Source organism: Dermacentor variabilis, chromosome 11 (genome assembly GCF_050947875.1).
Source record: "Dermacentor variabilis isolate Ectoservices chromosome 11, ASM5094787v1, whole genome shotgun sequence".
Classification (NCBI taxonomy): Eukaryota; Metazoa; Arthropoda; class Arachnida; order Ixodida; family Ixodidae; genus Dermacentor; species Dermacentor variabilis.
In genome coordinates this window covers 28,165,809-28,189,686 of record NC_134578.1, presented here as the reverse complement: position 1 = coordinate 28,189,686, position 23,878 = coordinate 28,165,809, and the positions used below count along the sequence as shown (strand labels likewise).

The following is a 23,878-nucleotide window of genomic DNA, read 5'->3' as shown; positions in this document are numbered from 1 at the left end:
TGTGATTGCAACAAGGTACTATATAGCATCGTGGTATCATTTCTACTTTGTGGTTGGTATCTAGATTGCCAATTTCATGTGTCTGTTGGCGTGCTCATAACGTTTCGTTATTCACGGATGGCATGGGGATGCGCAGGAGGTTAGAGAACAAAGCTGTCGCTGACTCTGACGAACACCTTCGATGATTTCTGTCACAAGTTTTCACTCATTTCCTCTTCCAGAATGTACTCAGAGTGGCTCGTGCTGCCCGTCACAGAAGATGCGAAGGAGCGCAGCACCAGCGTGCTCCAGAAATTTCCGTGTGCAGCCGGCCGCAATGTTGTCGCCGCTGTTCTTCACTCACTGGCGAGCAACCTGGGGATCAACATTGCCAAGTGTGAACCAAGCACTCTGGTGTCTGATATTGAGGTCAACTGGTGCATGGAGGTACGCAATGACCTGTGCAGCGCACGGGATATTGAAGCTTACAGTGCAATACTGCAGATATGGACAGGAAGGGAACCACACAAGCACCGACTTTCGTGAATAGTTTGTTGGAAAAAGGCACATATATAAAGGGGGAACTGGTTGAATGAAAACAGACTTATTAGAGATCTCCTGCGGTAGATATTGTAATTCTGTCACATCACCTGGATTACTTGGATCAATGGACACTACTTGCAAGACAAACTGCAAAGGGATGCTAGTTAATTAACAAATATAGCTAATTAACATATGATTATATAACCATGGAGCACATGCCCTAATTGCACAGTTAAAGCCATGCAGTAGCAAGGCAAGGTTCACTTAGCTTCACTAGGGTTGAGGATTGGCCGGGTTGGTATTGCATTCTAGGCCTGGTTTCTTGTTCTAGAACTGTTTCTTGTTTCTTCCTTTGTATGCTACGCTGTACCAGTTCTAGAACATTTAGCTTAAATCCTCAGCTTAGCACCAGTTTCTAGAAATACATCCTCAAAATCTGTACCGAAATGTGTTGATACTCCAGTTAACAGTTGTCAGCACTGTCGAAAATTGGGTGCTGACAAGTGGCAAATGGACATGTGTTTGAAATGGAACAAGCAGATTAGAGTTGACGATCGAGCACCTTCCTCCCAGGTCATTTGCTTTGGGCTACGGCTACCACTCACGGAGCACGAGGCCATCCGGGACTGCGTCCACGTCTACTGCGAGTGGATGCAGGCCCTGACGCAGCCGAAGCCGTGCGTTCCCAAGCCAGTCCAAGACGATGCCAACCAGTACTTCAGGAGGATGCTACGCCACCTGTACAACCTTTTCGAGCCTCGCGAGGACAGCCGTGAGTTTCATAGTGATGACAGTAATGCAGTACTTTCCTCGCGTACTGAGTACTGACAGTACTGCAACTGCACATCAGTGTCGTGTCCCGCCCACCTACAAGCTACTTCAGATGGCAAAAGAGAGCCTGTGTTTCCACATGCACCGTGCATGGCATTCCTCTACCCTAACTCAGTGGGCTATGTGAGAGAATTAGCGCAGAAGTTCAGGACAAAAAAAAAGCATAGTGATATTTGTCAGCCAAAAATAAAAAAAGAAAAAAAACCTTGGACAACCAAATAGACAAGGCAAGGTAGAGCACTTCTATGTCTAACCAACTAGCCCAACAGCACATTTGTGCAAAAGAAAGAAAAAAAGAGTACTTTTCAGTACTAGACAATGTTTCGCATGATGCTGGCCACAGTGCATCTGATCGTGTAACCATATGTACAGTGTAAAGGAATAAATTAGTGTGTCTCTTGTCTCGTACCGTGGTGAGGCTGAAGATTACCTGCCAAGTAGACTCTGACATGTCTGTATGTCACAGCAGCTGCATCTGTCATGCTGCACTAGCCAGTAGAGCTAACCAAAAATGGTCCCTGCAGCGTATCTTAGCAAGCATACCAGAAAGTTATCTCTCGACATTTGCCTTCCTTATTAACTCATTATTGTTGGGCTAGTTACGCTGGCCGCTCGTTCCGTGTCGGCAGGCTGGTCAGATGCTGAACTATGTTGTCCACAATCGGGGCCAATTTTAAAGTTTATTGCTTCAAAGTGGTTACATGTGTTGACAGATATGAAATACAAAAGGAGGTCCCTTAGTCAAAGACTGTTTTGGGACCTTTGGTCTATGTTAGGTGGTGAAAGGAATTACTACATGGCAGCAAAATAAAGCAGTATCATGAGATTAACAAACAGGTCTAAAAGTAGAACTGATATAAGGACATGCTAAGCAGAAATACACACAAAAAAAGAAAAAGACAAAAAGAAAGAAAAGAAAAGAGAAAATAACAATAAAAACAAAAAATGTGCGAGTATGAACAGATGTATATCAAACGTAAATAATACAAAAGCACATCAACACATTATGATACATGAGCTAGAACAATACACAGATGCCCAGCAATTAGAGCAAACTAATTTAGAGTAATTAGATCAATTAGTGTTTGTACTTCCAGGAAAGGCTAGAACATGTCTTGAGCTTAAACTCACTGTTGGCAGAGAGGTCAAGGTCAGCCAACTTGCCATAACTGCCATGCTGTTAGCGCTTTTTTCTTTTGCACCTAACATATTCTGTGGGCTTAAAAAAGTCCGAGCTGTTTGCTGCCTTGTTCAACTGCACATCATTTCGTCCACTTTCCTCCACGTGTCATGGCGCTCTTTGGCCAAACCTGGCCCTTGCGCCACAAAACACAACACATCATCATCATCCTTAGGAAATCTCAAGTGAACAATCGGGGCCTCCTCTCGTTATTTGTCTGCAATGTTGAAGCGTTTTGGTCGTGCAGAAAAGTTGAAGGATACGGTCCCTTCTGAAAAGAGCTTAAACCTTGTCCATTCTTTCAGAGACCGACATGATCAGTCGCCAGGCAGTGCTCTGCCACCAGGTGCTGAGAAGGCTTCAGACAGTCGCCCAGGAGTCAACAAAGATTGAGAAGGAGACGTGGGATGAGATCCTTCGCTTCCTACTGGCTGTCAACGATGTTTTATTGGCACCACCATCCAGAAAAGGTTTTATTTCCATTTATTTTTCTGCACTACCTGCAGGGGTAGCCTAGTGGCTAGCCAACTTGCCACGGTTACGCTGCTTGAGCACGAGGTTGTTGATTCGATCCCGGGAATGCCAGCCACATTTCGATAAGGATGAAATTTAAAAAAGAACTGCTCGTGTAATGTAGATTTAGGCGTATGTCAAAGAACCCCGGGTGGTCTAAAATTAATCCGGAGTGTCCCCCTCTATGGCATGCCTCATAATCAGATCATGTTTTTGTAATGCAAAACACCAGAAATTTTTTTTCTACAAGCAGCTATAACATCTTGCTGCTGAGCGCTAGGTAGCATGTTCCATTCCAAGCCTTTGTGGCCACATTCCAGTGGTTGTGGAAGGCAGAAAACACACGTGCTAGGATTTTAGTGCACGTTAAAAAGGCCTCTGTGGTCTATAATTAATCCGAAGCTCATCTTCCACTGTGGCTTCTCTCATAGGCTGTGTGCTGGTATCAGATGTTAGATCTCATTGCTTGGTTCAATTAGCTTAGTTATATGGGTAATCTTTCTATCAATCTTTTTTGTCACCATTTCACTTTACAGGAACTCTGCGTAATGTGAAAGCAAAGTGTTCTTGTTGCTGTTGAGAAATTGCGTGTCACATGGACGGTGAGGTACAGTTGCGCATTGATATAATGAACATGGATTTAACAAATTATTGGACATAATGAAAAAAATCTAAATATGCATCTCACCAATATCAGTGCATAATTAATATATGCTTATAATGAATATGGGAAATAATAAAGGTGTTTTTGGTTGGGCGCAACTTCGTTTGAACGAAGTTCAACTCTAAAGGTAGTCAGGCCTGCATCCCAGAGTCTTTAGGTTTCATGGTGTACATCTGAATGATTCACATTATGACAGACTGGGATTGCGTCTGGCCGTTGCAGACGACATGGGTAGCCACATGTGCGAGCGCATCTTGACGGCTCTGTTCGAGGTGTGGCTGCTGGCATGCAGCCGTTGCTTCCCATCACCCAACCTGTGGAAGACGTTCCGCGAGCTGTGCTGCACTTGGAGGCACCGCGGGGCGCTCGTTGAGCAGTGGAACCGCATCAACCTTGTCCTAACAGCCGCAGTGTTGCGCCTCATGTATGGTCACCACTACCCAGAACTCAAGCTGGGTGAGCCATCATTTGTCACATCCTCAACTAAATGTTTGCCAGCCGTGATTGCTTAAAAAAATTATTGTAATAAGCTAACCCCCGCATTTGTGAATGCATCTTAATTTCAAGCCCGTGCTTGACTTGATTTAAATGACGCCTGTCGTGAATGCGCGGAAGGAAATGCAAAGAGTGTCTTCGGTACGTTCATGCCAAGCTTCATTTAGATCAAGCCAAGCATGGGCTTCAAGTTAAGATGCATTTCTGAGTACGAGGGCTAGAGCACAGTAAAAAGCATAGAGCTTAGAGCACTTAAAAAATGTAATTTTTAGACCTATGCTTCATGAACGACGTGGACTAGTAGGAACCCCCAATAGCCCAATGGGCGAGGCTTCTGTATGGCTGAGGAGTCTCTCAGTGTGGGTTGTGAAATGGTTAGTTTGTATTATATCTCAGCGATAGGCAAAGATATTGTACGTTAGGAAGTTTCAACCTGTCTGTAAATGTATTGCAGTTTAAGGTTACCAGGTCACCGGAGACGTATACATGGGCGGCTGCGCTGTTGGCGCCATCTTGTGGCACAGAGTTTAAACATAGAATCCACAGATATTTTATTGCAGTGACTAATTGTCTTTTATTTAACTCCTCATGTGGATTCGGGAGTGAAAAATCATTAACATTTTCAATGCATTGTGGTTGGACAAAGCGTCACGAGATGCCACTACCAGCATGGCCACTGCCATCCATGACTCTGACTACCCACTATTCCATAAACGGTAATACATTTACGGACAATCTAAATCTCTCTTGACACCATGTTCTAAAGCTGGGTAAGGTCGTTGTGTTGTCTGTCATCTGTGGTGCAGCTGCCGCCTCCCTGTGGATGTTCACGTATGGAGCTAGAGCAAGTCATCATTTTTTGTGTACCAACGGACTAACTCCATGAGCTTTGTTCATGGTTGTCATGCAGAAGACGAGGCGGTGAGTCTCGCCGCGGAACTGAGTGGCGAGCAGCTGGCACAGGCGTGGTACCGCTTCCTGCACGTGCTCGGCAACCCCGTGGACCTGTGCCGTCCCGAGATCGTCAGCCAGACGCCGGGGTTCTACAGCCTCCTGGAGGCCAGTGACTCCATCGTCGACCCGTTCCAGAACCCGTGCCTGGCCGCGCTGCCCCACATCTTCCACAGAGCCATGATGGGCATTGCCACCCTCGTTGATGCCACTCTGGGTACGTGGGTGCTGTCTTCTGCTTCACAGCCACCCACCACGGTAGCTCAGTGGCTATGGTGTTTGGCTGCTGAGTGCGACATCATGGACTTGATTCCCGGGCACAACGGCCTCATTTTAATGGAGGCGAAGAAGAATAACCCACGTGTGCTTACATTTGTGTGCACATACTTATCCAGAGCCCTCCACTACGACATCTATCATAGCCCCAAAGCCATACACAGCAGCCACTGGAGCAGAACACCTCTCCTGTTTGCACCAATCCCGCACGCAAGTTTCGGGAACTCCGAACGCCTATGATGCGGCCCAATTTTCGTTCGTCTCCGCACGCATGAGCACTTTCCTTTTAAAAGCGGCGTCGTTATGAACTCTGCATGTCTTCACAAACGGCACTTCTATGCTGATAGAGCAAACACAAAAAATTTGAAGATGTGCAGTAGACTAACCTAAGCACACATACTGCAGCACACGGATGAAGCTACGACAGCTGGGCTCGAAGCGTGTATGAGCTGGCCATATTGAAATGCTGATGGCGATATGGTAACGCAGATTTAGGGTCATGCTCGATTCTAATGCGCACACAATTTTTGGACCCGTCTTATGGTAAAAAAGTGCATGTTAGATTCGAGTAAATACGGTAGCTTATAGCCAAGGCAAGAATTCTTTGTCAGATGCATGCTGATTTCTGCGTCTGCTTGATTATTCAACCATACTATTTACAGTGACTGTGAATAGATTTGTGTCTACGTGGCACTGAACCGTATTTTCGGTGGCTGACACCCAGTGAAACTGCCCTGGTTAGGCCCGACAGCCAAGGCAGATGTGGCAGTGTACTTCAAAACATCACAGGAAGTCTGACACTCATTGGTAATTGTGTCCCAGGCCATACGCATGGGCTAAACTGAGGACTGCGAAAGTGGCTAGTGTGCCTACCAAGATTGTCTGTACACTTGCAGAATAGAAAAGGCTAAGCTCAAGCTGAATTTGTGCAACACAGCGTAAAGTGCTAGCGTCATGCATTCGAAGTCCAACTTCACAGCATCGCAATGATGCATGATGGGCGAATGTGAAACACACCGGTGACCTCAAACGACCATAAAATTTTAAGTCGACAGAAGTCTAACAGTGAGCAAGAGGCCCTAAACAAATCTTCTTGTTCCTGGAGTTGTACGAAATTCTGAACTTGCATTTTTGCATGAAAATATCTGAACAATGGCACTTTGAATATAAGCTGATTCCAGAGATGAACCTGCTTGCTTTTTGGCAAGTAAAGAACTAACATTATTTCAGATTCGTCAACATCTAGCTCTGAGGCCTAGGTGTGAGGTAAATCCCACAATTTGAACTGTTCGCTTTGAAATTATTTTACACTAATTACTATTAATTTACATTTTGCCTTGAACCAAAAATTTATATTTACACAAATCTACATGCGACGTTAAACTGTGTAAATTAATAAGTTCTTGACTGTCATATTTTCCTTTTTTCGTCATACTGTAGAATCCAGATAGTTCGAACTCGAAGGGGCCTGAAAATTTGTTCGAATTAAAAGAAGTTCGGTTTAAAAGAAGCTAATTGAATGGAGGACTTACCTGCAGGGACGCATGTGCACTGAGCTAAAACATGGGTGGGAAGTTCCACAAGATTTATTCACACGTATTTACAAATTACAGTTAATGTCCGATTTTACTTACTCCCTAGGGGCCGCGAAAACGTTCTAAAAATCTGGTGGCCCCAAAAAACGAATGCATGCCTTTTACTGCCCCCAAGGGCTCAAACCGCCACAGACACGTCCAGAATAGCTCTAAAGGCCTGCCAGTACACTTAATAGGCATATTGGTAATTGTACTGTGATAAGAGACTGGTGGGTGCACGTGTGTATAATAAAAGAAAATACCACGACCCGTAACAATTGCCCTTCTAACTTTTGGTATGCTTCACCGCGTATCGCTACTGTATAGGGGCGAAGCTGACTTTCGGAAACCGGCGTTATGCAAAGCGTTATGCTTTCCGCGCTTCGAAGCCATTGGCGAGGATTAGAAAGACAGAGTCAGCGCCTTTGCTAACAGCGGCGAATTGTTTTAATGAAAAACACGGCACCGAACAGCAAGAAGTTTGGTAACAAACGTCGAAGTAGCTAAGTCTAGCATTGCTGCCAGTGGATCTGCTGGTGATTTGGTGCGCTGCTGGGAGCATTGTGGGAGCGCAGTATCTTCGAATGAACCATTGCAAATGCTTTCACGTTCGAATTACTGGTCGTTTTCGCCCATTGGAATGCATATAACTTTGATGGGACCACAGCATCACTTCGAATGAAACGAAAGTTTGAATTAAGCGTGTTCAAATTAGAGATTCTACTGTGATTATCAAAACTCCCACATGCACTGGACCCATATAGTGACCTCAATAGCGAGCGCTTCTGTGGCAGCGTCTGTCTCGGCAGAATGTGTTAAATGTGTTAAAGACGTGCCACCTTTCATCGAAAACTACTATTTTCGGCCTGCCCTAGGAAGGTTTGCTAGCAATAACCGTCGCTCACAATGTCTGGTTATGGTATTTACCTAATCCTTAAATTACTATTCACATGGAGGAGAAATTCACCTCCCTGCAGCACTGAGAGTGCACCAAGGGACCACTACGTCAGGCGGCGTAGCCCCGTAGAGCTCTCCGTGGGGATGGGGGAGCATTTGCTCAAGAGCTGCAAATACTCCCCCATCCCCAGGGAGAGGGAGAAGCCTTCACACATGCATCTGCTTGCCGTACAGGGAGCACGCAACCCTTGGTGCTCACAGGGGAGGAGTCTCACCAGAAACGTCATAGATGGCCCCACCTCTTATCACCGGGTGAAGTGTGAATATCGCTTAACGCACGCCTTTGTTTTTTTCCCCAAGAAAACTGGGTCGGAAATTGCCTGCACTGTGCAATCAGATACCAAAACTGCAATCGCAGCATTTGTATGCTTTACCCCATAACACAGTTGTATTGCGACGAAGCTGATTTTAAGAAACCGGTCAGCTTTCTACAACACGTTAGACTCTTGCCCATTTTTCGTGCTAAAAAAATGGGTGCGTGTTTAATTTAGGCTTTAAAAGCTATAGTTTCATTTCTACTTTAGTTTTTTTTTTTTTTACTTTGGACACACAGAGTGAACCAAATGAATCAGCGTTGTGTTAGCGTTTTTTTCTGCACCTTGTTCAATCTGACTCGCTGGATAATTTGATCAGTTTTGTCGGTCCCATCAAGGTCAAATTAATGGAAGTAGAGTATACAAGCATACATCAAACAGCACAAATGTTGGGTGAGAGAAACAGAAAGCACTGGTTACCATCATTGTGCTACTGTCATAACAATAAACATTACTACCATAGCACCTCATTTTCGCAGCCATAAAAATAATGATTTTCATTGTTGCTTCTGAGGGTCTTGTGCTGATGATGATAAAGGACATAAACACCATCATTCTGATGTAATCACGTCAACATTATGGTAACGTGGATCTCTTCACCATGGTCATTGTGATGTATTCATGATACAGTTGACTTCCATTCATGAGACCTTGATGGGACCAACGAGATTGATTGAATTATTCAGCCGGTCAAATTAAACAAGGCGCAGAAAAAACACAAAAACACACTGCTGTTTCATTTGGAAGTATTTGCCCGATTCTAACAGGCCCCCCGAGATAAACATGCGCCCGATTTCTATATGTCCGATGTAGAAAACTAATGTAGAAATGACATTAAAGCATCTAAACAAAGTAGAAATCTAATTCACACGCGACTTCTTGTCAAGAAAAATGAGAAAGGGTCAAATATCTGTTGCACCACGGCAGTCTAAAGTCAGCTTCGGGTTACCTAAAGTCAGTCATCTTTGCCGCATGGTTCCTAAAGTCAGCTCTGCCGCAGTACATTTGTATTGTGCTGTAAAGCATACAAACGTTGCAAAGGTGGGTTTGGTCGTTTCCGATAGCACCACGCAGGCAGTTTCTGGCCCAATTTTAAATTGCTTCTTTACTAGGTTATACAGTTCCTATTTCAGAAAGAATATTTTGGTTGGACAGGGATGAGGACTCCCATTAAAGAACAGTGCTCTCTCCTCTAAACCTGGTGCTCCCTGTGACTTTGTCACTCCAGGCATAAGCCCTGTTGCGGCAGACGAAGACCACCAGAAGTTAACATCGCACAGCAGTTCTTCTTCTGCGGGCAGCGGATCAGCGAGTACAAACACTGGGTCCGGAACAACCACGACTCCCCCGCACCAGAGGAGGGGGGCCACACGCATCACTGCCATCTCAAATTTGAAAGGTGTGTAGTCGATGATGTCTATGCTTCGAGCTGGTGGTGGCATGCCTCCCATATATCGTGTTTGAACAGATTTTTAAGAAAGTTCTTGGAGCATATAGTGCAATTCAGTCTGGTCAGGTGGATTACCTGGAGAGGTGGAGATCACTTGCACGGCAAATTGCAGGGTGGAGACTGCAAATGAAAAAGAGAGTCACTAATTAAATTTTCAGTTATTTTTTTAGGACACATGTTAAAGTTGCGAGATGGAAGCTAAGACGTAATGAAGTATGTCTACTTGTTGGTGGAAATCATTAAGACTAGTGTACTTTCTAGATATCTATCCTTAAAATATATTGCGGAATGCATCAGTGTTACTGTTAGCAGCTTCGCCAGGTCTCCCTTTCAAAGTCAGAGTAAAACCACACAATACCATCTGCAATCGAACTGGTTGGTTGACGGACACGCGTGCTGTCTCTCACTGTAAGCACTAGTGTCATCCGTTTTTCTGCCTTTATTTTTGTTTTGTTTGCACTGTTTAGTACCTCTAGAATGAACCCCTGCTTATGGACACAGCCATTGGGCACATGGAAGCTACTTCTGCTGTTGAAATATTTGTACTCTCATGTGTTTCTTCCTTTTTTTATCGTCAGTTGATATACTCTAGACGCTCTACTGCAAGAACGAAATGAGTTTTGCTCCGCTGAGAGCTCGTACTCCATGATACTCCTCAAATTACCGACTAGTGATTAGCGGTAGGTGCGCTGACAAAGCGCAAAGCTGTGTCACTTGAGATGAAACTGCAAATTTTGCACGACTCAAAGTACTAACTTGTACAGTCAATGATATCGAGGATTCTGAAGAGCACAAGCGCCATAATGATGAAGTCTAAAACCAATGACCATGCCGATCAATGAAAAAGGCGGGCTTCGTGTGCCAGGGCGAAACTCCCCATGTGTGAAACCAACACGGTGGCAGCCGCTGATGTTACCGAACTCTGGGAGCACATCACTACTGGCGATGAAATAGGTGGTGCTTTGATGGAGGAATTTCTGTGTGCAGGTAGCGCTACCTTGTTCTGCAAAAAATATCCGACAGGGCGATCATTGTTGCGGCTGACGGTGGCGTTGTGTGACAGAGGCGGCGACAGCAACGGCAGTGACGACGAGATTGACAGTGGCCCGTCTTTGACACCGACCCTAATGTTCATGTAAAGTGCACTGTTGTCAATAGAGTTGTCCGTTGATTTCATGCACACTGTAGCCGTCAGTGTTCATGCAGCTGCTGGACGCGATGCACACCGCGGTTGTGAACCTGAAACTTCCGCGAAAGCAAGTGCAGATTTATGACTGTTTTGGCGCCTAACGCTTGACACGCTGTTTAAAGGTATAAATAAACGTTTCATTTTTCACAGCCTACTTTCTACAACGTCAATTCTTTATTGTAAGTGGCAAATTTGGTTTCGGAGCTACGAAGGCATGTTTGGCAGCTCTTTTTCTTTTTTTACGGCTGTCCATATATAGCATTGATTGGTTATAACAATCGGATTTTTCATTCTTCGTGATATCGTTATAAGTGGACTGCACTGTATACCTCACAAGACAGGGCCTTCCTGAACGACCACCGACTACTACTCTGACGACTACTACAACAAATGCATCACCGTTGATGGCTTCTTCTCTCCAGGCATGTCAAAGCCAGGGGTGTTCTCCAACATCCGCTCGAGTACGGCATCGGCTTTGGCACCTGCAGCAGCGACGGGAGCGTCGCTAGCCACGGCCCCTCTGGTTCCGCCTCCGACACCACCAGCTACCACCGCGTCTCAGCAGCTGAGGCCGACGCCCGCACCGATGCGTCCGCGGTGCAACTCAGTGCTGCACCTGTACGGCGCGTGGCTGTTTGAGGCTGCACTGGTGGGCTCTGAACTGGATGCGCAGGGCAATTCTGGCCTCCTTCAGGCTGAAGGTGAGGAGACCTGGTGGACATTAATCCTACGTGGGACAACTGCAATGAGATTGTGGAACAATGTAAAAAACCTAGTTTCAGATAGTGCAGATATGCGCAGGGCCTTCAACTGGTGTAGTGGCATAGGGACTATGGCGTTGTACTGCCAAGCCCAACGGTGTGAGACCAAATCCTGGGTGCAGTGGCCACATTTCGATGGGGGCAGGTGGTCAAACTTCAGGTGGTCCAAATTAATCTGCAGGCCTTTACTACAGTGTGCCTCACAATTATATAGTGGTTCTGGTGCATAAAACCACAGAATTAAACATCGGAAATTAATTTAATTTGAGGGCCTTCAACATTGCACTATCGGTGCTTGAATAAAAAGGCTGGCTATGCTGGCTATGCAAATGTTGTTTGCACACAGGGTCTATACTCCTTGACAGACACAAATTGTGCAAACAATTATAGTATTTGAATGCCGTGCTCGTAACAATGTAATTTACGAACGTTTGTTCATTAAGACACTTCATGTCACTTTGCTTCCAAGATATTCATAATGAAATTTGACAATCAGAATGTTAATTTGTCTTTCACAGGCAGGAATCTCAACACAAAGACGACCTTCCCATGTGGCCTAGCAGATTTCTCATAGGACATCATACTCTATTATTTGTTGTTGTTTTACTTTTGTTTCTTTGATTTTTTTTGTCGTCTTTCTTCCGGCATTACTGTCCTTCTTCCTATCTTTAATTACAATGTTTCTGTGCCCGCCTTCTTAAAGAGTAGGCAGATGTGGTGGCCCTTTTGGTGGCAGTTGATAGCTTGCTTTTTCATTATTTTCCTTTACGTCTAGTGTATAGTTGACTATTCTTAAAAAATCTCACTTAATTAAACTTTTCGCTGAATTCGAACGTACTGGAATGTCCTGGTGATAAACTATACATTGCTAGGAAATAAAAATTTGTTCCGTTCGAACTTAAAGGCGTGCCACTTCGGTTAATTCGACTCCTGTCGGCATCCATTCATGCATAAGGTTTTTATATTCCGCTAAAGCTAGAGAGACAGTGCTCTCATTTTGATGCCTATCGCTCCAAATTTGTGGTACCGATAGTACAAACTTTACGATTGCCCCTCATCTATGTTTTTGAATGAAATAACCATCTCGGGCGTCGCTTCACACGAACGTGCAGGCACGGAAAGCAGCATGCACTCACGCTCGGGCTCACTTCTCGAGTCCGCCGGTAGCGGAAGCAGTAGCACTCGCAGCGCGGTCTCGGCCTCGGGAGGCGGCTCGACGTCCTTGCCGGGCATGCCCGAGGCCATCGAGTTCCCGCCGTGCCTGAGCGTCGAGAGCTTTGAGGCCGGCCAGGCCGAAGCCGTGGGCACACTCTGCCGTCTCTTCTGCTCCAAGCGTACGGGCGAGGAGATCCTGCCAGTCTACTTCTCCCGGTTCTACCTCGCCCTGCAACACTGCCTCGGCAGCATCGAGGTGCTTGTTGCATTCTGCTTCAGTTCGGTCTTTACTCTGCCCCGCTGGTTTCTTGTTTGTTTTTTTCTTTATTCTTGTAGGTCAGTCTCTCTGGTTCTTCTAGAGGCATATGCTTTTTGCCACTTCCATTTTCTTGATGCTTATATTTTATTCCAGTGTAGCGTTGTTTGATGACCTTTATTTCCTGTTTATTGTGTTCTCTTTGATATTAGTTCGTTCTACTGATGTTCTGTTGTGTTGCCGACCTATAGGAATTGTGATGCTTTGTTTTAATTTCTGACCTAGAGTCGCGTTTTCAGTATCACTGCTCTGGCGCCCTCCTCTGTATACACACGCATTTTGTAATGTCTGTTTTTATGCATAAACTGAAATCAAACTCAAAGGAGTTACCCGCTGCATTAGGTTAGTGACTATGGTATTGCGCTGCTGAGTTAGAGGTCGTGCATTCGTATCACGGCCGTCACAGCCACATTTCAGTGGGGGCAAAATGCAAAAATGCTCATGCACTTAGATTCAAGTGCACGTTAAAGAACACGCAGGGGGTCAGAAACTAATCCAGAGCTTCCCACATTGGCACGCCTCATAATAACATCTCGGTTCTGTCATGTAATACTCCAGATTTTAATTTAAAGTTTTCTCAAAGCAGTGTTTATGCATATTTTTGGAATAGTATAAACACTACTGGCATGTTCGGGAAAATGTTCAAAAAATGCAGATTTCTGAATATGCTTGATAAAATCGGCATATTAAATAAATTCCAGAAATGCATTCAGAATGATATATTTATTTAGAAAGACACATAAAAATGTTTTTAATGGTAAAAAAAAGTTGGCTTTGCTGCATTGCTTAAAGTTGGCTTGTTCAGTGCCAACAAAGTAAAAAAAAAAATCATGAGCCATTCTACTCTGTGAAGGTAGATGACCAGCGAAGCTGTTTATCATATGCCACAGATCTGACACAGAATTTTGAACATAGGTACGGACTCCTTTACCATAATCTTTATATACGTGGATGAAGGGACGGCTGCCTTGAGGAGATGGAGGAAACTAGACACGTGTGAGGTTTTGACAGGACCGCCACCACGAGAGAGCGGGAGGAAAGGAAAGGAGATTTGCAAGTGCTTGGAACGCAGACAAAGAGAGGGTGGTGCGAACATAGACATGACTGACATGGGTCAAAGTGTGGTATCTGTTCTTATCAGCTTAATACCTGATACGGGTTCTATTTGGACCCAAGATATTAAACTTATTTCTACAAGTTGGCGAAGTGCTTGAAGCATGTTTCACCTCCGCTGCAAGTCAGCCGGGATCGGCCCACGGTTTTTGTTCTACGGACATTGATCTGCTTGAAACGAGCCATATACAGCTTTGCTGTAAAATGTGACTGTCCCAAACGTGACTTTTGCCCTGTGACAGCTGTGACGCAGCCGACTGCCATGTGGAATCATGTTTGATCATGTGGAAAGGCCTCACTTATTGTGGTCTACATTAGCGTGGCCTCACTTAGTGTGCTGGCCTGGCTACGGCAACATCGTTTTTCATCCTGCTGCCTCTAAAAATACACCTATATTTCAAATTTCTTTCTGTGCCACACCACTTGTGACTGAAGAACAGGACTAGACATGTGGACATGCTGAGATTGTCTCTGGCAATATAATTGTACACTTTTTACCAGGAACTAGCTCAGCTCATCCATGGTAGCTGGCGGGCAACACGAGTGGACATGCCTAGCTCGTCTATGGGAGGTAAAGGGTTAGTTCAAAAGAATACATTGTTGCGCCAAAAAAGGAAAATAAAGACTTGGGAAGGAAGAGTACGAAACGACAGATTGAATCTGTCGTTTCGTACTCGTACTCGTATTCGTACTTTCATGAGTACGAATCTGTCGTTTTGTACTCTTCCTTCCCAACTCTTTATTTTCCTTTTTTGGCGCAACAATGTATTCTTTAGATCCCAACCAACTCGCCCAGCAAAAAGTTCTACTCGGGGTTAGTTAATTTGAAGCAAAAGTTGGTCGCTGAACATCAGACCTGGCATCATCGACGTTATTGTGATGGGATGACACAGCGAAATTTGCTGACATCGTGAATCAATAACGCTTGGTATGGTGATGTTGCTGATAATAACAAAGTTAACAAGAGTTCTGTTGCTAATTGCTTCTGGCTGTGCGTGTGTGCAGTAGCCGCAACAATTGCAAGAATGGAGTGAGACGAACTGTCATGACATCATGATGCATGGACTCCCTACGGACCAAACCTGGATTTAGTTTGCAGGACACACATATGACATTAGATGGACACTAAAGGAAAACGTTAAGTAGAGTCAGATTGAAGGATTAGGCTACTGTAATATCTGATTCATCATTTCTAGTGAGCACAAACCTTTCCTAAATGAGAAAATTATAAAAATGAAGAAATCGAAGTGGCACGACCTTTTGTGAACTATGTCACCTCTCATGTGGCGTCATTACTGGCTGATTGGCTGAAAGCAGCATGGAGGGAGGTCATGTGGAGATTACGTCAGCTTGTCTGTTTTGGTTGGGTGGGTCAAATTGAAGAGCAGTAGTGGAACCTTCAGCAACAACTTTCTACGCAATAAAGTGATATATTGGCGCACAGGATAAATAATCTAATATAGTGGCATTTCTGGATAAATAGTCTATTGATCTAGCTTGACTTATCATTCCACTTTTCTGTAGGCTTGAATTCAGTTAGTCAACCAGTTCTGTCTACTTTAGACATGCTGATCCTCCTTTTAGACATTCTTAGACATCTGTTAGACGTTTATTAGATACCTTTTAGATATCGTGGTTTACAAAATTGTACCCATTTTTTATTGTGGAATTACAGAATTGTAAACATGATGCTTCAGTGAGGGTAATCCTAGAGGTTTCATTGCCCTCTTGCCATATCAGTCTAAGAGGAGCTTTCGAGTCGAGGCGTGCTTTTATATGTGCCATTAATCCAAAATGCTGAACATGAAACGAACGTGCCCCATTGCGCTTCTTCAGCTGCGGAGTCAGGTGGTGGCCAGCATCCTGCTCAACTCGTGCAACCTCTTCCGCCAAGATCTGGAGGGAGTCAACGTCCTGCTGCCGCTCTTCCTACAGGCTCTTGAGTCCGTCTTCTGCGCCGATAAGGATTCCAAGATCAGGTCAGTGCAAATGGCTGGTTTCCCGTGGTGTCCATATGCACCTACGTGGCATCGTTCACATTTCTTTTGTGTTTGTGTCCTGGTAGGTCTCTCTCCAACGTGCCCCAGGTTGAACTGCGTTGGGCTTCAACGCACCTCTTGCTGTCGATGTTGCCTTTGCCGTTGCACTATGGGAACCTTACATTGAAAGGTGAGTTTGCCACGCTCAATAAAAAAATTCGGTTGCTGCTGAGTGAGTGGCAGTAAACGTTATGCAACTCCCTACGCTCTCTTGGCATAAAGGAAGAACAAAAAAAACTGGTGCTGAGTAATGTGTGACGATACTACAACATTGTTTGACTAGTGAAAACTTCTTCGCAGTTGCTGGGATGACCAATGTGCTTTTGTTAAGGTGGAAGGGAAAAAAGCCAAAGAAAAAGGAAAAGGAGTTGAGAAATTTGTCAGTCGTCCACAGACAGTCATATTGCCAAGTACAGAACTTGTGTGTTGTTCATCTGGCTAACAACTTTTTTTGCGTAATGTGGTGTGTGTGTGATAAGTTGTCTGTAATCCTGCTTTCAAATGTGACTCATTTCTCAAATAGCCTGACATCGCATGAGCAATGCTGTTCAGACAATGACGAATACCGTTTGCATTCTAAAGCCAGTTAGATGAAAAACAAGGAACTGTGGACCGTGTGCTCATTGCAGGTTATCAAAATATTATTGCAGATTTCGGCACAAACCAGTCCATCACATTTCAATCACTGCGAGCGCGGCTTATGAACCTGCTGATTGGAGCGCTGCAGATAGAAACGGATTCGACCAACACCCAGATGTTGCTTGGTAAGACCACTTTCTGCTGGTGCTTTGTTTAATCGTGCTAGTTTTCTGAGGTTCATCAAGTGGCTTAAGGCTGTGTCTTGCGTATTGAAGGCCATGGCATGGTGGTTTCTAAACATATATCCAATGAGAGAATTCCTGTCTACTGTCAGTTTAATCAGTTTTATCAACTGAATGTAGTTTTACGCTATTGCGTGGTGTATGCATAAAATCTGAACACCAGGCCTGTGCCTTGAATACTGAATGCCATGATATAGTGGATTATTAGTGGCAAGGAAATCCTGCCAACCTTCAGTTTCCTTGTTTAACTTTCTCAATTGAATTTCGCTTGAGACACCACATAATCTATGGATGAAGTTCAACAATAACCAACTGCAATGATATTGCAAAATTCATTCGAGCAACATTTCAGTTACAAGTTAACAGAATTGAGTGCATCAAGAAATCCTAAAGAATGGCCTCCATCTTACATGACAAGATGCGTACTTACTGCGATTGTCCGCCTCAACATGCAAGATATCCAGCACGGTCCTTGTGATGTACTCAAGCTCACTTTGTTAACTCCTGCATTCTCAACACAAGCTTCGTCTTGGAAGATCTGCCTCGACTCCACTGAGTAGAGCACAGCGCTGTCACTTGACTAAAGATGACATTGCAGTTCCAAAACTCTCCTCAACAATTCCCGAGAGAAGTTGCTTAGGAAATGACCCGCCGTGGTTGCTCAGTGGCTATGGTGTTGGGCTGCTGAGCACGAGGTCGCGGGATCGAATCCCGGCCACGGCGGCCGCATTTCGATGGGGGCCAAATGCGAAAACACCCGTGTGCTTAGATTTAGGTGCACGTTAAAGAACCCCAGGTGGTCAAAATTTCCGGAGTCCTCCACTACGGCGTGCCTCATAATCAGAAAGTGGTTTTGGCACGTAAAACCCCAAATATTATTATTATTGCTTAGGAAATGCACCTTCATTTCACTGCATTTGCCTAGTCACGCTGAGCATCTGACTACAAAGTCTTTTTTTCAAGAATCATTGTAAAGCGTCATCGAAATGCAGTGGCCATTTCAGTCGAGGTGTAACGCTGCCATAAACATTCTTTTCACATTTTATTTGTATAGAATGTCCACCTTCCAGAAGCACTGGGATTCAAAGCTGATATGGTTGTTAACTGGTTAGAAATCAGCAGGAGACAACTGTAAAAAGGAAAAAAAAAAAGCAGGGAAGAGATCGTACAAGCATAGGTAACTTTACGAGATAAAAAAGAGATAGGGAGAATGCTAGATTACAATGTAGTTTCACTCCTAGAGCTTCCAACAGTGATTACTAGAGGTAGCTTTTGTACTATTGTCTATGGGAGCTCACAGATTTGCCTAAAATTCATGTCTTTCTGATTTCTTGGACCTGCTCACTTACTGGGACTTTGCCACAGCCCTGCAAAATCTCGGACGCTGCTCTGCCTGCTGCTCAATTTGTGTCACATGATCCGCGTGTGGTGCCGCAAACATGGTGGCCGGGGACAAATTTGCTGCCATGTTGACGGCACGAGACCACTACTTTACTTGCCGACTCATGATAAAGCAGCGCTTGTTAGACCTAGTGGCATAGGCATGCTGCATTTGGTCAAAATTTGGTCAATTTGGTCAATTTTGGTCGAGGCACACTGCCTTGACCAAAATTTGCTGTTGCTTGGCGGAATGGCTGGCGATAAGCCATTGCAGGAAGCTGTTCATAATAATAGCCCTCATCGGCAATCAAACAAGAGGTCACACTTGCTGGCTAGACTGATGGCCGTATTAGCATAGTACCGGTCCACGGGCAGCATCATCCGCATCGAAAAAATCGGTTTGCAAGAGTACCCGGCAAGAGAAACTTGAAATAATTACATATTCTGGACATATGTGCCTGTTACGTCCAGCTGTGTGGTTTGCTTCAGACACAGCCAGCAAGGCCAACGAGTTTGTCTCATATAATTAAGCCAATTGTATGGTTGTGTACTAACAATCGTGCAAAGCATGTTTGTAATTTATTATTGTTCGTATCCTGCATATCAGCGTGTATGCTTACAATGAATATTGAAAATAATGAAGTTATTTTCAAGTTGTATGCAATTTCGTTGTAACGACGTTTAATTAACAGTGTCTGTTGCCAGCCAGATTCACAGGGGTTTCCATTAGCAGTCATCATTGCTCAGTTGAGGTGGAACATCGAGGGGAGGAATATTCTAGAACATGAGGGTTGCCTAAGCCTTTTGTTTGATGAATAGGGCTTTTCAAAAGCAGCCGAAGCACATTTTTCAGCTGCCTTTTTTGTTAGGTGTTCTGCGTTTGCTTTTACTGGACAAGTAGCGTTGGCTTCTGCCCCATTTGTAGGTGGCCTGCTGTTCTGCGTCCAAGATGCAACAGCATATGAGGAGGCCAACCAGGTCACGCAACCGGGACCCGCCGGAGGCCAGGACAACGCCAGCATGACTTACTCTAACCTTCTGTGCTCAGGTGTGGTACAGCATAAAATATAATATAGTGATGCCTAGCAATATTTCCTCCTCTTTGTTGAATAAGACTGTTCAGCAGAGTATCCAAGGCAGCTCTGTCAAAACTGGGAAAGTGGACAGGAACACCTGGTAGCGATGCAAAACTATTGATGAATTGATCGTCGATAGTATTTATAGCTTTCTTTTACTATCGATGGCATTGAAAGTACTATCGGTGCAGTCAACATCCGATTTTTCGGACTGCGCCAGATTATGACCTCTCTCTCAGGCTGTCGTAGCCTGAAAGGGCGGTAACATGGTCGTAGGGCAACGGGGTAGGAGCTGGGGGCCAGTTGAATAACGGATAGCGTGGCTGAAGTTCTTTGTAGTTTACCATGTTCCCATTCGAAATTTAGGTTGCACTCTAGATTCCATAAGGTGCCATTCCAGGGAGGATTCTACGTGAAGAATATCTTTTTTTCCTTTGTAGCAATTGCTACAAACGGGTGGATGTCTGATTTTCCCTTTATTCAATATCTTGTAAAGTGTAAGAAAAGCAGAGAGAATACCAGTGAATGGGGGTAGCTGATATTATAGTTGACCTTAAGAGAATGAAATGGAGTTGGGTAAGCCATCTAATGATCGGGGCAGACAACCGGTGGTCTGTTAGAGTTACAGACTGGATGCCAAGGGAAGGGAAGCATAGCCAGGGAAGGCAGCAAATGAGATGGTGTGATGAAGTTAGGAAACTTGCGAGCATAAGATTGTGTCAGCTGGTGCAAGACAGGAGCAATCCGAGATCACTGGTCGAGTCCTTTCCTGCAGCGGGTGTAAAATGGCCTGGTGATGAGTAGCAGAGATGAAAGCAAATGAAACGTTGCGAGGCCATGGTAAAGCACAATTCCTCACGTGCCTCCTCTTATATTGGAGCTGCTCTGCCGATATCACATGGCACCTTGGGTCTTGTCCCCTGCCCTTCAGCGCAGTGGTGGGCATTGGATTCATTGTTCAATTATTTTTCAGAAATTGGCCTTTCCAGACAGCTTTAGCCAAAGTTTTCTTTGTGATATAGAAAGGCCTGAATTCCTTGCTGTCATCTTACCTGGAAATATTGTCTTGGGCAGTAGTGGCCCGTAACACACTGACAGTGTGGTGGTTTGTTCTTGAACTAGGATGAAGACGGTGGGGCTGTAATGGGCGTTGCACACGCATCTCCAGGCAAAGAAACCTAACAATGCTATTAGGTTAATAACACGCTTGTACCTAACAAATTACATGTAATTAATTACTTGTAATCAGTTACATCTTCAGTAATCGATCGCATGTAACCAGTTACATTTGTGATGAAACAAGCTCTGACAGGTGACGCAGCTTTGAAAACTTAAATTTGGCGGGAACTACAGAGTCCAAAGGGATGAAAACTTGTACAGGGGTTACCTCTTTCCCACATTCAGTGCCCTGCAGCTACGTCTGGGTCACCTGAATGTGACTAGTTTGCAGATATGCCTACTTCTCCTGGAGGTCCGACCTCTGAGCATTTCTCAATAAGTTTATCTCCCCCCTCTCCTGGAAGTGCTTATAGGCAGCCTTCATAGGTTATGAGACCTGCTGCTGAATTCTTCTTCGCTAGTGCGGTCTATGACTTTTCTGATATAGACTTATGATATCGACAAAAGATTTTGGCAGGTTAACTCATGTTTCTATCTGTTTGATATTAAGTGACCTTTATGCACCTATTTTTGTGATTGTAGTTTACGAACAGTATTTCTAGGGCTGAGTAATATGCAGCATTATATTAAATTACATAACAGATTTGGACACCTTTTCAAGAAATGTGAATGTTTGCTGTTGCCCGTTACAATTAGTTGTTTAGCTCTAAATGGCTAACAAGTGAAGGGCACTGAGAGGAGGTCCACCATATGTTGGCCAACAAATTGAAATGGCTCGATAGTGATGGTTGCTTCAGACGTTGATGCCAGGGAATCACGTAGTAAGATTTTTTCAGTTTATCACTTGCCCTGTCGCGAACGCCTTCCCCTAGCCCCAGTAACAATGAAGCACTGCACTTCATAGAAAGCCCAGACTCGAGCATCGTGACATTGAGCATGCTTTCCTTGCATTGGTGTCTGTTGGCTTTACTATATGGTTGTTGCTAATGTCAGACCTCAGAGCCCCTCAATGTCTCGTATCTCTGCACTACGGAGGGACTTAATTAGTGCTATGGTCACATGGTACCACGTTGCCTTGTTGCTTCTGGCAAACCTTGAAATCTGGGCAATAGTAGAAGGATCTGGTTGCACTTGGGAATGAGAAGCAAATGTTTGTGACGTGGACAAGCTTCACTTTTTGACATTATATTCATTTCACCGCCATATACAGAAACAAGCGCTGAGTAGACGGTAGCTTCTTTTTGCATGTGTTTGTGTACTTGGTATCAACCCCTGTGGCATATTTTGCTAATGATATCAGCAGTATTTGTGGTAGCAGCACATAGCTGAATTTTTCAGCTTCAAGGCTACTGTGGTATAATTTCAGTAGGAATGGGAGTTCAGCACTGGTACCAGTACATAAAAGGCACACAACAAACGACCGTTAGGTTTCAACCACTGTGGTATATTTTGGCACACTTGGCAGTATATGTGCTTGTACAGACAAAAAGAGACACCTCTAATCACAGCAACTGTACAGCCATCACGTGGCGCTTGTGTGGTATTTTGTGGTCACTTCTTCGGCAATCCGCTGTAGCATCTCAGCTGGTTGTGGTATTCTGGTGCTGAGCTTAAGGTCATGGGTTCAATTCTCAGCCACTGCAGCCGCTTTACGGTGGGAATGCAAAAACGCTTGTATGCCATGCTTCGGGCCTGTGTTGAAGAAGCTCAGGTGATCCGAATTCTAATATTACTTCACAATAAACCAGTTTTTTGTTTTGACTTCTATCTCATTATATTACACATCTTCCTATGTATTATTTACAGGATCAGCCCACATTTTTGCCTATGGACACGACAAATGCATTGGGGGGCAGAGCTATACAGTGCAGTCCACTTATAATGATATCGAGAAATACGAAAAATGTGATCGTTATAAACGATGAATGCTATATCTGGGCTGCCATAAAATAATGCTGCCGAACGTACCTTCGTAGCTTCGAAGCCGAATTTGCCACTTGCACTGAAGAATAGATGTAGAAAGTATGCCGTGAAAAACAAAACTTTATTTCTAGCACCAAAGATCCTGTTAAGTGTTAGGCACGCTGAAATAATCTAAAATCTGCACTTGCTTTTGCGGCAGTTTTAGCGTCACAACCGTGGTATGCATTGCTTCTAGATGCTGTGTGAACGCTGGTGGCAATCCTGTGGAATGCATAAAATCAATTAAGGAACCAATCGACGACAATGCACTTTGCAAGGACATTGAGGTCGAGGTCATGGAGCCACTGTCAATCTCGTCGCTGTTGCTGCTGCCGTCGTCACCACCGCGCAACATTGCCGTCTTTCATGACAGCACACCTTCGGCGATCGCCTCATTGGTGATCTCATCGCATAATGAGGCAGCACTGTCTGTAGTCAAGAACTACTTCATCCATGCACCACCTGTATCACCAGTAGCGACGTGCTCCCAGAGCTCGGTTAACATGGTGGCATCCACCGTGTTGGTCTCATCATAAGTAGAGAGGGGGGGGGGGGGTAGGTTTGACCTGGTGCACAAAGCCCACCTTTTCAAAGCAGTTTTGTATGGTGGACTGCTTCACCTCATACCACGCACCATAGACGAAGCGCACGACTTTCAAAAGGCTGATTTTCAGGTCAGGGGGCCGGCCCGTCTGCATGGCCCGACATGCCAGGAGCTGTGCGGTCAATGACTGAGATTAGCCACTCCCAGCATGTGCTGCCAATATAAAGCCTTAAAGGTGGCTATCATGCCAGCGTCCAATGGCTGCATGCCTGTCGTCGTGTTGGGAGGCAGAAACATGAATTCGACCGATGTCAGCTTCGCGTTAACGCTGTCTGCGCTACAGTTGTCAAATAGCAACACTACTCTTCTTCCTTGACTTTCAATTATGCTGTCCAACTTGAGCAGCCGCTCCTCGAACAAGTCGCGGGTAATCCACACCTTCTTATTGCTGCGATAGCAGCAATAAGAAGGTGTGGATTACCCGCGACTATTCTTGAAGCATGCTGGCTTCTTGGATCGCCCACTAATGAAAGGCTTGAGGCAATGGTTCCCGCCCATGCTAACGCGCAGCAACACAGTCACCCTAAGTTTAGAGTGCTTCCCACCAGGGCATGTATCTCCTTTGAAAGCATGCATCTTTGATGGCAACATTGCAAAAAAAAAAAGAGCAGTTTCG

At 44.7% G+C, this 23,878-nt stretch overlaps 1 protein-coding gene and 1 pseudogene across 3 annotated transcripts in view; both read left to right on the top strand.

The window, feature by feature from the left end:
• Positions 1–202: 202 nt before the first annotated feature.
• Positions 203–23,878, top strand: part of LOC142563713 (ral GTPase-activating protein subunit beta) — a 61,336-nt gene continuing 37,660 nt past the window's right edge. For all 3 annotated transcript variants that reach the window (XM_075674310.1, XM_075674309.1, XM_075674308.1), the window contains exons 1-12: positions 203–426; positions 1,096–1,294; positions 2,839–3,003; positions 3,933–4,166; positions 5,116–5,373; positions 9,506–9,676; positions 11,339–11,617; positions 12,790–13,088; positions 16,098–16,240; positions 16,327–16,430; positions 16,951–17,064; positions 19,427–19,549. In XM_075674310.1, the coding sequence (XP_075530425.1) occupies positions 223–426; positions 1,096–1,294; positions 2,839–3,003; positions 3,933–4,166; positions 5,116–5,373; positions 9,506–9,676; positions 11,339–11,617; positions 12,790–13,088; positions 16,098–16,240; positions 16,327–16,430; positions 16,951–17,064; positions 19,427–19,549 (2,293 nt within the window). In that variant the 5' untranslated portion in view covers positions 203–222. The remainder of the gene's footprint in view (positions 427–1,095; positions 1,295–2,838; positions 3,004–3,932; positions 4,167–5,115; positions 5,374–9,505; positions 9,677–11,338; positions 11,618–12,789; positions 13,089–16,097; positions 16,241–16,326; positions 16,431–16,950; positions 17,065–19,426; positions 19,550–23,878) is intronic.
• On the top strand, positions 14,249–14,417 carry LOC142565076 (U2 spliceosomal RNA; annotated as a pseudogene).